The 12,155-nt window shown below is 41.6% G+C and overlaps 2 protein-coding genes across 6 annotated transcripts in view; one reads left to right on the top strand and one right to left on the bottom strand.

Annotated features, from left to right (window-relative positions):
• Positions 1-3,962, top strand: part of MMS22L (MMS22 like, DNA repair protein) — a 135,641-nt gene extending 131,679 nt beyond the window's left edge. For all 4 annotated transcript variants that reach the window (XM_043542671.1, XM_007052789.4, XM_043542673.1 and 1 more), the window contains one exon: positions 2,018-3,962. In XM_043542671.1, coding sequence (XP_043398606.1) covers positions 2,018-2,099 — 82 coding nt within the window. In that variant the 3' untranslated portion in view covers positions 2,100-3,962. The remainder of the gene's footprint in view (positions 1-2,017) is intronic.
• Positions 1-12,155, bottom strand: part of KLHL32 (kelch like family member 32) — a 207,072-nt gene that overhangs the window by 4,795 nt on the left and 190,122 nt on the right. Inside the window, exons 11-13 of one of the 2 annotated variants that reach the window (XR_006289497.1) lie at positions 10,947-11,176; positions 5,865-5,978; positions 5,360-5,513 (exon numbers count right to left, since the gene is read on the bottom strand). Coding sequence is in view for 1 of the 2 variants with exons in the window: in XM_043542678.1 (XP_043398613.1) it covers positions 5,360-5,513; positions 5,865-5,978 (268 nt within the window). In the remaining variant the exon portion in view is untranslated. The remainder of the gene's footprint in view (positions 1-5,359; positions 5,514-5,864; positions 5,979-10,946; positions 11,177-12,155) is intronic. The other variant, XM_043542678.1, reaches the window with a different exon arrangement.

Here is a 12,155-nt window from a genome sequence, read left to right as displayed (position 1 = left end):
TCATAGGAGAGTTTTCATATTCCCTGAATGTTTCCTTTTGATCATGTAGTCTGTAGACACTTTTATATAACATTTTTTATACTGTCAATAAAGCAAAGCTCATCCATTTGCTAACAGAGCGTAAAAAGACAGTTTGTTTGAACTTCCCCAAGAATATACTTGGGGATTACCAAACAGCCAAGTTTTCTTTAGTAATAACCTCATAATACATACTCTAAGATCTGGTGTTAATGTTCTCCACGATGTTTTCTCTATAAATGTGTAAAAACTTTATTAATAAAACTTGTATTTATAAACTGCTTCCCTGTCCACCCCTTTAAGGTGATCCATGAATAAGGCTCTGATTTTGTCATGGACATTTTTAGTAAAAGTCATGGACAGGTCACGGGCAAGAAACAAAAAATCGCGGAAGCCGTGACGTGTCCCTGACTTTTACTAAGAACATTCCTGACAAACTGGGGAGGGAGGAGGGTCCAGCACTCTGCCCCTGCCCCTCCCCCGCCTGCAGCAGCTGGGAGCTGCAGGGTCTCCCTGCCAGCGGCTGCTGAGCAGCTCCAGGATCCCTCTGCCCGTGGCCGGGGCGGGGGGCGGAAACTGGCTGCTCATGGTGGCTGAGCAGCTGCAGGGGGGCCCCTGCCACCGCTGGCAGCTGGGGAGCTCAGGGTCCCCGCTGGCACCAGCGGCCACCCCCGGAAGCTGGGCTGCTGCAGGAGTCCCCTACTGCTGGCTTCAGCAGATTTTATGAGCCTGCTTAGTTCATGTGAGCAGGCTCAGTACCCTCTAAGTAGCACATTCAGTCAGATAGCAGTTTTTTACCCTACAGGGTGGGTGGTCAGCTGAGGGGGCCCCCAATGTCACAGAGGTCACTGGAAGTCATGGATAATAATCGTAGCCTTATCCATGAACAATGAAAATACAATCATCCTAGTAAAAAGCTTTCTTTCTCAAATCTAATCCTCTAAGCATAAATATCTATGTACATAATTATGTATTATTCTATGTATGCTTACATTTGTTGAAGTTCAGATCCCATGTAAATCAGAAACAAAGCTAAGAAATTCCACTGGTAATGACACTATGAAATGTTAGGTTGCATATATTTGCTGTGATTTTCATGTTAAACCATATTTGTAGAATTGAAATGATTGAGAAGAATATTTTGTGAAGAAAAATATAGAAATATTTCATATCTGTTCTTTACATAAAGGTCTTAGTGGATAATAAACTAATGATATGGTGATATCTTTAACCTTCTTTCTAAGCCCATTCTAGCAGCCTGTCATAGTGTGCCATTTTGGAACCACCACTCCATGAACTACATACCAAATATCCTAGACAAAAATTAAATATGTGGTAACATAGTGAGCTCTCTACATGATTCTGGTTTTGATCCTCAGCTAGACAAGTAAATACACAATTTAAAATAAAGAAGTATCTAGCTTAGGAGGAAAGTTTACTTAGATCTTGAAGATATTCCGTTTACTATGTGCCAAACAAACAAAAGGAAGTATTTCTTCACACAACGCACAGTCAACCTGTGGAACTCTTTGCCAGAGGATGTTGTGAAGGCGAAGACTATAACAGGGTTCAAAAAAGAACTAGATAACTTCATGGAGGATAGGTCCATCAATGGCGATTAGCCAGGATGGGCAGGGATGGTGTCCCTAGCCTCTGTTTGCTAGGAATGGGCAACAGGGGATGATGAATCACCTGTTGTGTTCATTCCCTCTGAAGCACCTGACATTGGCCACTGTCGGAAGACAGGATACTGGGCTAGATGGACCATTGGTCTGACCCAGTATGGCCGCTCTTATGTGCCATTCGATCCTTGTTTTCCCCTCAGCCAAACTTTGCTAAAAATTCAAAGTAAGCCAAGCAATTGCAGAAGTGAGGAAGGAAAAAGTTCTGGTCTTACCTTACTTTACGTGAAAAGCTTGCATGAAAACTGTGCATTTTTTTACTTTTAAGTCCTATGAAATTGTTTAACTGACATATTATATGCTTTTGTTTTTAACAGAGAAGCCTACAAAAGACTGTTATCTCACCTTACAGCAGCTGGTCAAAATGAGATACTAAAACTGGAAAATGAGACAAGTTAACAATGTATTGGTGATTAATTCTTTCCCCCTGAAATATTTGCACACTGTTACTGCCTGTACTGTTATTGTAATGCACTATCAAAGTTGTTTATCTTTACAAATAGAATCTATTTAATGCTTTTTAAAAGTTAAGCTGTTTTTCCAATAGCATTGGTAGCATTTGACTATTGTCAGAAATATGAAGAGTAATTCAAATCTTTTGTCCTTCAGTTGATGACTGAAAGATACTGCAAATTCATTAAATATTAGAAATATCCATCTAATATTCACAAGACAATGTGTGGGATTTTCAGTAGAGCTGAAGTGATTTAGCACAAGTCCCACTGATGTTCAGTGTGTTTTGAACAAAATTTTAATTTCTAAATTTCTAATGGGAAAGTGTTTTGTAGCTCAGAAATAAGTGTGCTGTGTAGAACTCTGGGGGTCAGGCAGCAGGCTTTTATGTGGAGCACACAAAGGCACTTCCTGTAAGTATACTGAGCTTAATGAATGCAATCTGTTCACCGAAAGCTGGATCAGGGTTAGGCTATCTTACGTTAATAGAAAGGTGTGTGTATGTGTTGAACAGAATAGAGACAGGCATCCTAACCTTGCTCTTGTATTGAAACCTTTCGGGTCTCTCAGATTCCTCATCTCTGTTGCTTCTTCCCTCCATGCAGGACAAATCTCAGGTTCCTGAATATCAAGAAGATCTCCCATTCTGACTGAAGTGTTAATTTCCTAGTCTTCCTCTTATCCTGGATTTAAAATGAACTAAATTACAAATCTAGTAAAATCCACAAAATTTGGTGTGAATTTCATTAGCTAGTTTAACTGAGACGAAGAATAAAGGGAGAGAGTGAGAAGGCTGACGCACTTAAAGATTTTGAAATCAGTTCTTCTAGTTAGTTCAGACCGTGTTTAACGTTGGGTTAGCCTGGCTAGATGGATTTCTCAAACCTCTCACTGTGTCCTTGATAATCTCTTGATCCTTTCTCTAGTCCATCATAAAGGTTCCTAAACTTTAATTCTATTCAGAGAAAAGTTATTTAAGATTCTGTAGAATTCACATCTTTCACTTGACTCATTAACATGGGTTCCTAAGATTTATTCCTGTGGCATGGAAGTAGTATGTGTGTGCACTTTCTGGCAACACCATTGAATTGGTTATCTACTTTTAAAGTTACTCGGCCTTAACTTTACAGAGTTAATGGGGGAGGAGGAGAGACTATTTTTGTGTCTAACAACTACAGCTTCAGAAATGTCCCTAAAATCTTGTTCGGAGCAGCATCTGTTTTGTTACAGTGCTCCTATCAAGTAGAAACAGATAATCTTTTCCTTAAATCAGCTATTGTTGCGTCAGATAAAGTAGTAACTAAAAGCCTCTTTAGGCTACTTAATAGTGCAGAACATGGAGGTTCTTTTCATTATGAAAGTGACTTATTGAACTTGTGTTGTAAGCTTCTGCACCTGGAAGGAGTCTTATTCATCTCAAGAGGCTTGTGCTTCTAAAAAGTTTTTTTTTTTAGCTTTTAAGAAAACTCTCCAAATGAGATTAATAGAGATGCCTTTGAAATCTGAGTTTTATCACACAGAAGGTAGCAGAACAGATGTCTGACTGTAGTATTACTTCCTGAAAGTAAGCCCTTTGACTTTTAAAGAATAGGTATTGTAACAAATTATTTAATGATGTGTTCAGTGAGGTTTTTAAAGGTAGAGTTGATACTGTCTGTAAAGTTTCTAAAAAAGTAACAATGCTTTATGAAAATGTGACATAGCTCTTGGTGCATGAGACACTAATTTAAACAGTTTGGAAATTATTGTTCTTCTCTGTCAAAAAGTTAATGCAAACAGAAATAAAGCATTTTGCATGATATCACTCAACTACTGCCAAGCAGGCAGTCTGGTGTAGTTTAATTATTTGGTGTGGATGGGGGCAGATGTGACTGACAGTCTTGATAATAAAGAGAGCAAGGCTTTTGCAGAGTATTATGGGGTAGGGTGGCTTGTCTAGTATACCTCAAAACATTCCATCCAAATATTTCACTAGCAAAAAGGCTGCTGAATTACTCTAATTTTCCTTCAATGTATTTTAAGTCTGAAACCAGCCATCTGTTGTGTATGTCTGTTATAAGCTGTAGCCGTAAAGACCCTTTAAGGTACTGAATATTGCATGTGTGTACACAAAGTATATTTAACCCTTTTACACTTCTTTTTAAATATCAGTTTTCATTTTAAATAATTTTAAATAAACCATTCACTTATAAGCTACTGCAGCCACACTGTGCACCTGCAGAAGGGCCAAAACCTGCAGATCAGTTGTACGTGGGGCCATTTGCAGAGGAGACCCGAGACCAGGTGGAGATCGTTCCCTGGAGAAGATCTCAAGAGAGTCTCTGCAGCTAGCTGCAGAGCAAGAGTGATTTTGGGGTGGCCTGGCCTGGATCTGCCCAATTGATCTGTGCATTTGTGGATCAGCTGAGCCAAAACCCCATGCAAGGGGAGCAACGGGCCACATTTATGTCTCCTCCCCATTTATGGTAGCAGGAGTTTTTCCCAGCTCTTCAGGCATCCTGCCTGCAAGGAACTGTAGATTCTGTTCAGCCCTGCAATATTTTAAAATTGAGTACTAAGTCCTTTTATGCCAGCTTTGCTCCATCCTTGCGATTTGGCCCTTTACAGGTTTCCCCTGTGGGATCCTCATTAGTATCGTAATGAAACAGTGCCACTTCAAAAAACATAACAGCAGAAATGGTCTCCATGTTTTCTAGTACATTGTTAAAGTAATATTGCTCTTAGGCTTAGGCGTTTTATAGCATTTGTGACTTATTTCCATAATCAAGAGGAAAACCCAGCGAATAAGACTGTAGCTAGGATTGCTAATGGAATTCAACAAGACTTATATGCATATGCTTTGTCCAGCTCACTTTATGAATATATGAGCTGTTGACTTTCTAAGACATTTATGACATTATTCACCATCATCCCTACAGCGATGATTGTAATCATATGATAGCAGCATTCAATGGTATTTTGATCAAATATTAAATTTCTGTTAAAAAGTTTTCAAAACTACTACACTGGCTCATTAAATGTCATTTCTCTCTCCCCCACCCTCATAAAAAAAGGCAGCAGGAGGGCTGCTGTCAGTGTAACAAAAGCCTCATTTATACATCTTTCTTTTACTCTGATATCTGCTTCAGTACTGTTACTGTGTGTGTATGAGGAAGGCTTTCCACACTGAGAGACACAGCACTGATAACTGGATAAAAATAAAATACCTTTGTTATATATTTCCTCTATTACAGAATTCAGGATACTGATCTCCTCTGATCCAACATACTTTGGTATAGAACAACTCTCCAACACGCCATGCCAAACTGCAGATTCCTTTTTTTTCCTTTTCTTTTTCTTTTTGAACCCTAACATGATTCTCTTAAAAAAAAGAAAAAAAAAAAAGAAAAGGAAAGGAAAAAAGCATTGTTAAAAATTCACACTAACTTGCATTATTACCATGGAAATGTACATCTGTTTTGTAAGAATTTAACATTTTTGTATTGTTATTGGAAAGCAAGAACAAGATGTATTAAATTATGCCTCGCTTCCATTTTCACTAACAAAAAATGAAGCGAGGGGGCATTTCCTAAGATGAAATAGCTCATAAGATAGCAAATTTTACCCTTTTATGATGGACTAAGGCAGTGCACACATGCAAAGAATAAAGATCTGTACAGTCTTTTGTGTAATTATACAGAACATGAGCTTCCAGTAACATATGCTACTTACATGGTCATTTATGAAAACTTCCATAACTGTCCATTTAAATGGAATTGCGATATTTCCCTCAAGAAATTGATAATAGGCATTACTGCAGTTGTCTTTTTCCCTCTTCTGTAGCTTCTGAAAATTAGATATGTTGGGAGGTTTTTTAGGCACTACATTTCATCCTAATTTATCTGAATTATTTTTAGCTGCTTCTGTATTTAAAATGTGATGTAATCAGCCCTTCTGTTAGAAATGGTTACAAAAATATACTGACGATAAAAACCCAGTGCGGTGTCAACATGTCATAGCAGAATTAGATTGTTTTAGAATACACAGAAGTATTCTAAAACAAAAGTATAGTTAGGAAGTAAGTTTTGTCTCAAAACACTTCTTTGAGCTACTTACAAAACAAAACCTTTTGAAGGTGGTGGTCTGCCACTACACAGATGAAAACCAACTGTTAACTAAAAGACCCTCATTCTGTATCTTGATCTATGTGGTCTTGTTACAGGTACAGGACTTTGCCCACCTCAAAGGGGTTACAGGATTGGGGCCAAAATTCACTGCATTTTCTAGACCAACTTATTAAGCCCTACAGTGTAGTTCCTGGAAGAGTTTGCCTCTTACATTTGAACAGGACATTACTGTATAAGTAAGTTATCCTAGTACCAACCGAATACCCCATATTTATCAGTTGTAAATTGATTTCCCTCTTGTGTCTGTTTTGGTAAAAAGGTTAATATAAAATTATCATTTTAGTCCACGTGATGAATTCTGCGAGCAACATCAAAACCTGGCACAGCTCGTCTGGCAAATTAGACTTCCATGCTCTAGGCTTATATTTCACAGTTGATATTATTTATACAGATATGTCTTAAAGGTACATATTTATTTTATCAGAAAATGGTCAGAAATTGGTTGAAGGGCAAACATTCAATACATTAAAAAATATACAAGCAACTTAAATTCACTAAGGAATTACAGGAGAGAGGTGGACATGAAGAAAAATTGAGATGATGCAACTTCCATTTCGTATAGGCAGTGTGATGTTGCTAAATTATGCCTTAGCCCAGGTCTATACTATGAATTTAGGTCGAATTTAGCAGCGTTAGATCGATTTAACCCTGCACCCATCCACATGACGAAGCCATTTTTGTCGACTTAATGGGCTCTGAAAATCAATTTCTGTACTCCCTGACAAGGAAATTGACATTGCCGGGTCGAATTTGGGGTAGTGTGGATGCTATTCAACGGTATTGGCCTCCGGAAGCTATCCCAGAGTGCTCCATTGTGACCGCTCTGGACAGCGCTCTCAACTTGGATGCACTGGCCACGTAGACAGGAAAAGCCCCATGAACTTTTGAATTTCATTTCCTGTTTGGCCAGCGTGGCAAGCTTATCAGCAGAGTTGACCATGCAGATCTCATCAGCAGAGGTGACCATGGAGTCCCAGAATCGCAAAAGACCTCCAGTATGGACCAGATGGGAGGTACTGGATCTGATCGGTATATGGGGAGACGAATCGGTGCTATCAGAACTCTGTTCCAAAAGACGAAATGCCAAAATATTTGAAAAAATCTCCAAGGGCATGAAGAACAGAGCCTATAACAGGGACCCACAGCAGTGCCACATGAAACTTAAGGAGCTCAGGCAAGCCTACCAAAAAACCAAAGAGGCAAACGCCCGCTAGGGGTCAGATCCCCAGACACGCCACTTCTATGATGAGCTGTATGCAATTCTAGGGGGTGCCCCTACAACTACCACACCCCTGTATGTTGACTCCTGCAAGGGAGTCTCACACAACAGGGATGAGGATTTTGGGGAGGAGGCTGAAGATAGGGAAGCGGCGAAACCATTCTCCCCGACAGCCAGGAACTGTTTATCACCCTGAAGACAGTACCCTCCCAACCCATGCTCCCGGACCTTGAAGGCGGAGAAGGCACCTCTGGTGAGTGTACCTTTGTAAATATAATACACGGTTGAAAAGCAAGCGTGTTTAATGATTAATTTGCCCTGAATACTTGGGATGCATTCGCAGCCAGTACAGCTACTGGAAAAGTCTGTTAACGTGTCTGGGGATGGAGCAGAAATCCTCCAGGGACATCTCAATGAAGCTCTCCTGGAGGTACTCCCAAAGCCTTTGCAAAAGGTTTCTGGGGAGGGCAGCCTTATTGCGTCCTCCATGGCAGGACACTTTACCACACCAGGCCAGTAGCACGTAGTCTGGAATCATTGCATAAGAAAGCATTGCAGTGTATGGTCCCGGTGTCTGCTGGCATTCAAGCAACATCTGTTCTTTATCCTTCTGTGTTAGCCTCAGGAGAGTGATATCATTCATGGTCACCTGGTTGAAACAGGGGAATTTTATTAAGGGGATATTCAGAGGTGGCCATTCCTGCTGGGCTGTTTGCCTGTGGCTGAAAAGAAATTATCCCCGCTGTTAGCCACGTGGTTGGGGGAAGCGATCATCCCAGAGAATTGAGTGTGTGTGGCGGGGAGGTGGTGGTTTAGTTGGGTTTGTGCTTAACGTTAACCCGAAAACATCAGCAGATCTTTGATTGCGTTGGCTACTTGGATCACAGCAGCCCCCCCCACAGTAGATTTGCCCACTCCAAATTGATTCCCGACTGACGGATAGCTGTCTGGCATTGCAAGCTTCCAGAGGGCTATTGACACTCGCTTGTGAACTGTGAGACCTGCTCTCATCTTGGTATTCTTGCGCTTCAGGGCAGGGGAAAGCAAGTCACAAAGTTCATTGGAAGTGCCCTTACGCATGCAAAAGTTTTGCAGCCACTGGGAATCGTCCCAGACCTGCAAGACTATGCGGTCCCACCAGTCTGTGCTTGTTTTCAGGCCCAGAATTGGCATTCCACGGCATGAACCTGCCCCATTATCACCATGATGTCCAAATTGCCAGGGCCCGTGCTTTGAGAGAAGTCTATGTCCATGTCCTCATCACTCTTGTCACTGCACTGCCATCGCCTCCTCGCCTGCTTTTGCAGGTTCTGGTTCTGCATATACTGCATGATAATGTGTAAGGTGTTTACAGTGCTCATAACTGCTGCGGTGATCTGAGCGGGCTCTATGCTTGCCGTAGTATGGTGTCTGCAGGAGAGCAGAGTTGCAGGGGAAGCGGTGTTTGGATGACCAGTTTTGCAGACCTACTGCACCGTCAGCTGAGCAGGCTGCACGCTTGCCGTGGTATGGCGAGACAAGAGCAGGAGAGCAGAGTTGCAGCGGAAGCAGTGGAGAATAGATATTTATAAAGAACGACGAGAGGACCTGCAAGGTGGATTCATGGCGCCAGGAGAGCAGAGTTGCAGCGGATGACGACTGTTATATAGAGGACCTGCTAGACCACCAGGAGAGCAGGACAGCAGAGTTTTGCAGACCTACTGCATCGTCTGCTGCCAGCAGCACCAGGACACAACAGCGGCGGTGTCAGTGAGCTGAGCTGAGCGGGCTGCACGCTTGCCGTGGTATGGCGAGACAAGAGCAGGAGAGCAGAATTGCAGCAGAAGCAGTGGAGAATAGATATTTATAAAGAATGACGAGAGGACCTGTGAAGTGGATTCATGGCACCAGGAGAGCAGAGTGGCAGCAGAAGCAGTTGTTCAATGACGATGGTTTGCAGTCCTACTGCACTGTCTGTTGAAAGCAGTATGGCGCCTGCATGGAAAAAAGGCACGAAACGATTGCTATCGTTGCTTCCATGGAGGGAGGGGCCACTGACATGTACCCAAAACCATCCACGACAATGGTTTTGCCCCATCAGGCATTGGGAGTACAACCCAGAATTCCAACGGGCGGCAGAGACTACAGGAACTGTGGGATAGCTACCCACAGTGCAATGCTCCGAGTCGACACTAGCCTCGGCACTGTGGATGCACTCCGCCAATTTAATGTGCTTAGTGGGGACACACACAATCGACTGTATAAAATCGCTTTCTAAAAAATCGACTTCTATAAATTCGACCTAATTTCGTAGTGGAGACATACCCTTAGACAAGCAGTGCTCCTGCAGAAGGTATCTTGATTTCTTATATATAATTCTTGAGATTTTTTGAGCATTATAGAAAAGCTGCTGTAGCTTTGCATTATAACAAGATAATCTCTACTGAAAATACCATTGAATGCTGATATTCTCTCCTTTTTTCAAAAATTATTTTGAAAAAAATCTAAGTAATTTTCCCAGAAACAAAATGATGATATATCCCTTTACATAATCTACATTCTTAAACTGCCTGCCAAGTCTTCCTTCCCTGCAAACTCTTGACTGCAGAGAAAGTATTGTAAGCTTGTCCTCTTAATTTATTCTACATTTTAATTTTCAGTAAACAGATGCTGCCTTTTTTCACACTTGTTCCACATTCTGCCTAAGTTGTTTCTGCTTGTGTGCATGTTCAATTATCTCTTTCTTCCTGATCCTGCAACTGATGTACTAAATTTCTATATGGGTAGGGGAAAAAAAAAAACCTAGGCAAACCTCAAGGCAAAACAGTACAAACTTTTGTAATTCTATCTCAGGTCCAAGTACTCTACCTGAAAGTGAATAAATCATGAATATACAGCATACAATAGATATACTGGGATTTTAAAAAACATATTCTACAAAATTTTCTTGATACTGACAACTGGGCCACAACATCTCAATATTTCTTTGGCCAGTGCTTGGATGTGAAATGCTCAAGCGAAAATGAAGATGTTGTAGAAAGTGAAGTTTGATGTTATCAGTGTTCTTTCATCTGTTTCAAACCAGTGTCTTAGCACTATGCTCAGGAATCATCAGATAAGCCACACGAGATGGCCGAATTTCAGTCACTGGTGATGTGGTGCCTAAATGTACAACTGATAAGACACCTCCATATCCTTTGGGACAAAAGCACTATATAAAAGGTAAATATTACTCTTTATGGGTGTGACCTAAAAATAGACCACAGGATATAAGTATTGGATGATTCATTACAGCTCAAGATCTTGTGACTCAAAGATCTATTTCCAGATGCTAGCAGATTTAGTCAATAAAAATAAGAAAATGAGCAGTACCCATATGGCCTGTATCCCAACAATGTATAGCCCCACTACTGAATTATTCAGTCTTACCGCTATTTCCCCTTATTAAGCTGGTGAAGAGGCTTGAGTGAGTTGTTATTGCTTGAGATCTTGTCCATTACTCCACACTCTTTTCTCCAGTTGGAAGCCCAAGCGAATTATGTTACCATCAGCTTTCCCACTGTTTTCTTCTCTTCTTCTTTCACTCATAGAGTAGACTGGCCATGTGGAAAACATTCTTTTCCTTTTCTGGTCCAAAAGTAAAGTGACAACTTAAGGCTCTGTCAAAAAATAGCAGTTGGACATATCTTCTATTAGACCACAGGGTCAAAACTGGTGACTTGGCAGGAACGAATGCTGGGTTTGATTCACTCCAAGATTTGCGTTGGCAGAAGATTTGGTAAATTTCACACCACTGAAGTCTCTGTAGAGACTGGGCCTATGGAAGGCACCCACACCAAGGAGCCTGCAGCCCGTCCAGCCTCAGAAATGGGTGGCACTAGTTGGGGATGTGCTGATTCAATTGCATCCACTGCATAGCCTCCGCCAGCAGGACTCCTACAGAACTCCAGTTGCTAGTCAAAGCTGCCTTCTCGAAACCATCACCTGCTCACCCCCATTCCTGCCTAGAGCACAGTATACCCCGCTGGCACCAGGGAGTGCCTCTTTGCATAGTCTCTCACTTGGTAAAAGATAAATGGCACTCCCTAACTTTAGCCACTAAAAAGTAGAATTCCTCCTCCCTCTTGGAGTCACGTGTAAGTCTGCATGTTCTATAACTGAAGCTGCAAATAGCACAGTATGCAGAAGGTATAGGGGGCTAGAGAACATGATTTATGAGGAGAGGCTGAGGGAACTGGGATTATTTAGTCTGCAGAAGAGAAGAATGAGGGGGGATTTGATAGCTGCTTTCAACTACCTGAAAGGGGGTTTCGAAGAGGATGGATCTAGACTGTTCTCAGTGGTAGCAGATGACAGAACGAGGAGTAATGGTCTGACGTTGCAATGGGGGAGGTTTAGTTTGGATATTAGGAAAAACTTTTTCACTAGGAGGGTGAAGCACTGGAATGTGTTACCTAGGGAGGTGGTGGAATCTCCTTCCTTAGAGGTTTTTAAGGTCAGGCTTGACAAAGCCCTGGCTGGGATGGTTTAGTTTGGGGATTGGTCCTGCTTTGAGCAGGGGGTTGGACTAGATGACCTCCTGAGGTCCCTTCCAACCCCGATATTTTCTATAAAGGTAAGTGGTCAACATGAAAGATG

This window comes from Chelonia mydas, chromosome 3, assembly GCF_015237465.2.
Source record: "Chelonia mydas isolate rCheMyd1 chromosome 3, rCheMyd1.pri.v2, whole genome shotgun sequence".
NCBI classification, from domain to species: domain Eukaryota; kingdom Metazoa; phylum Chordata; order Testudines; family Cheloniidae; genus Chelonia; species Chelonia mydas.
The sequence above is the reverse complement of the archived record's forward strand: the minus strand, read 5'-3'. Positions and strand labels throughout refer to the sequence as shown.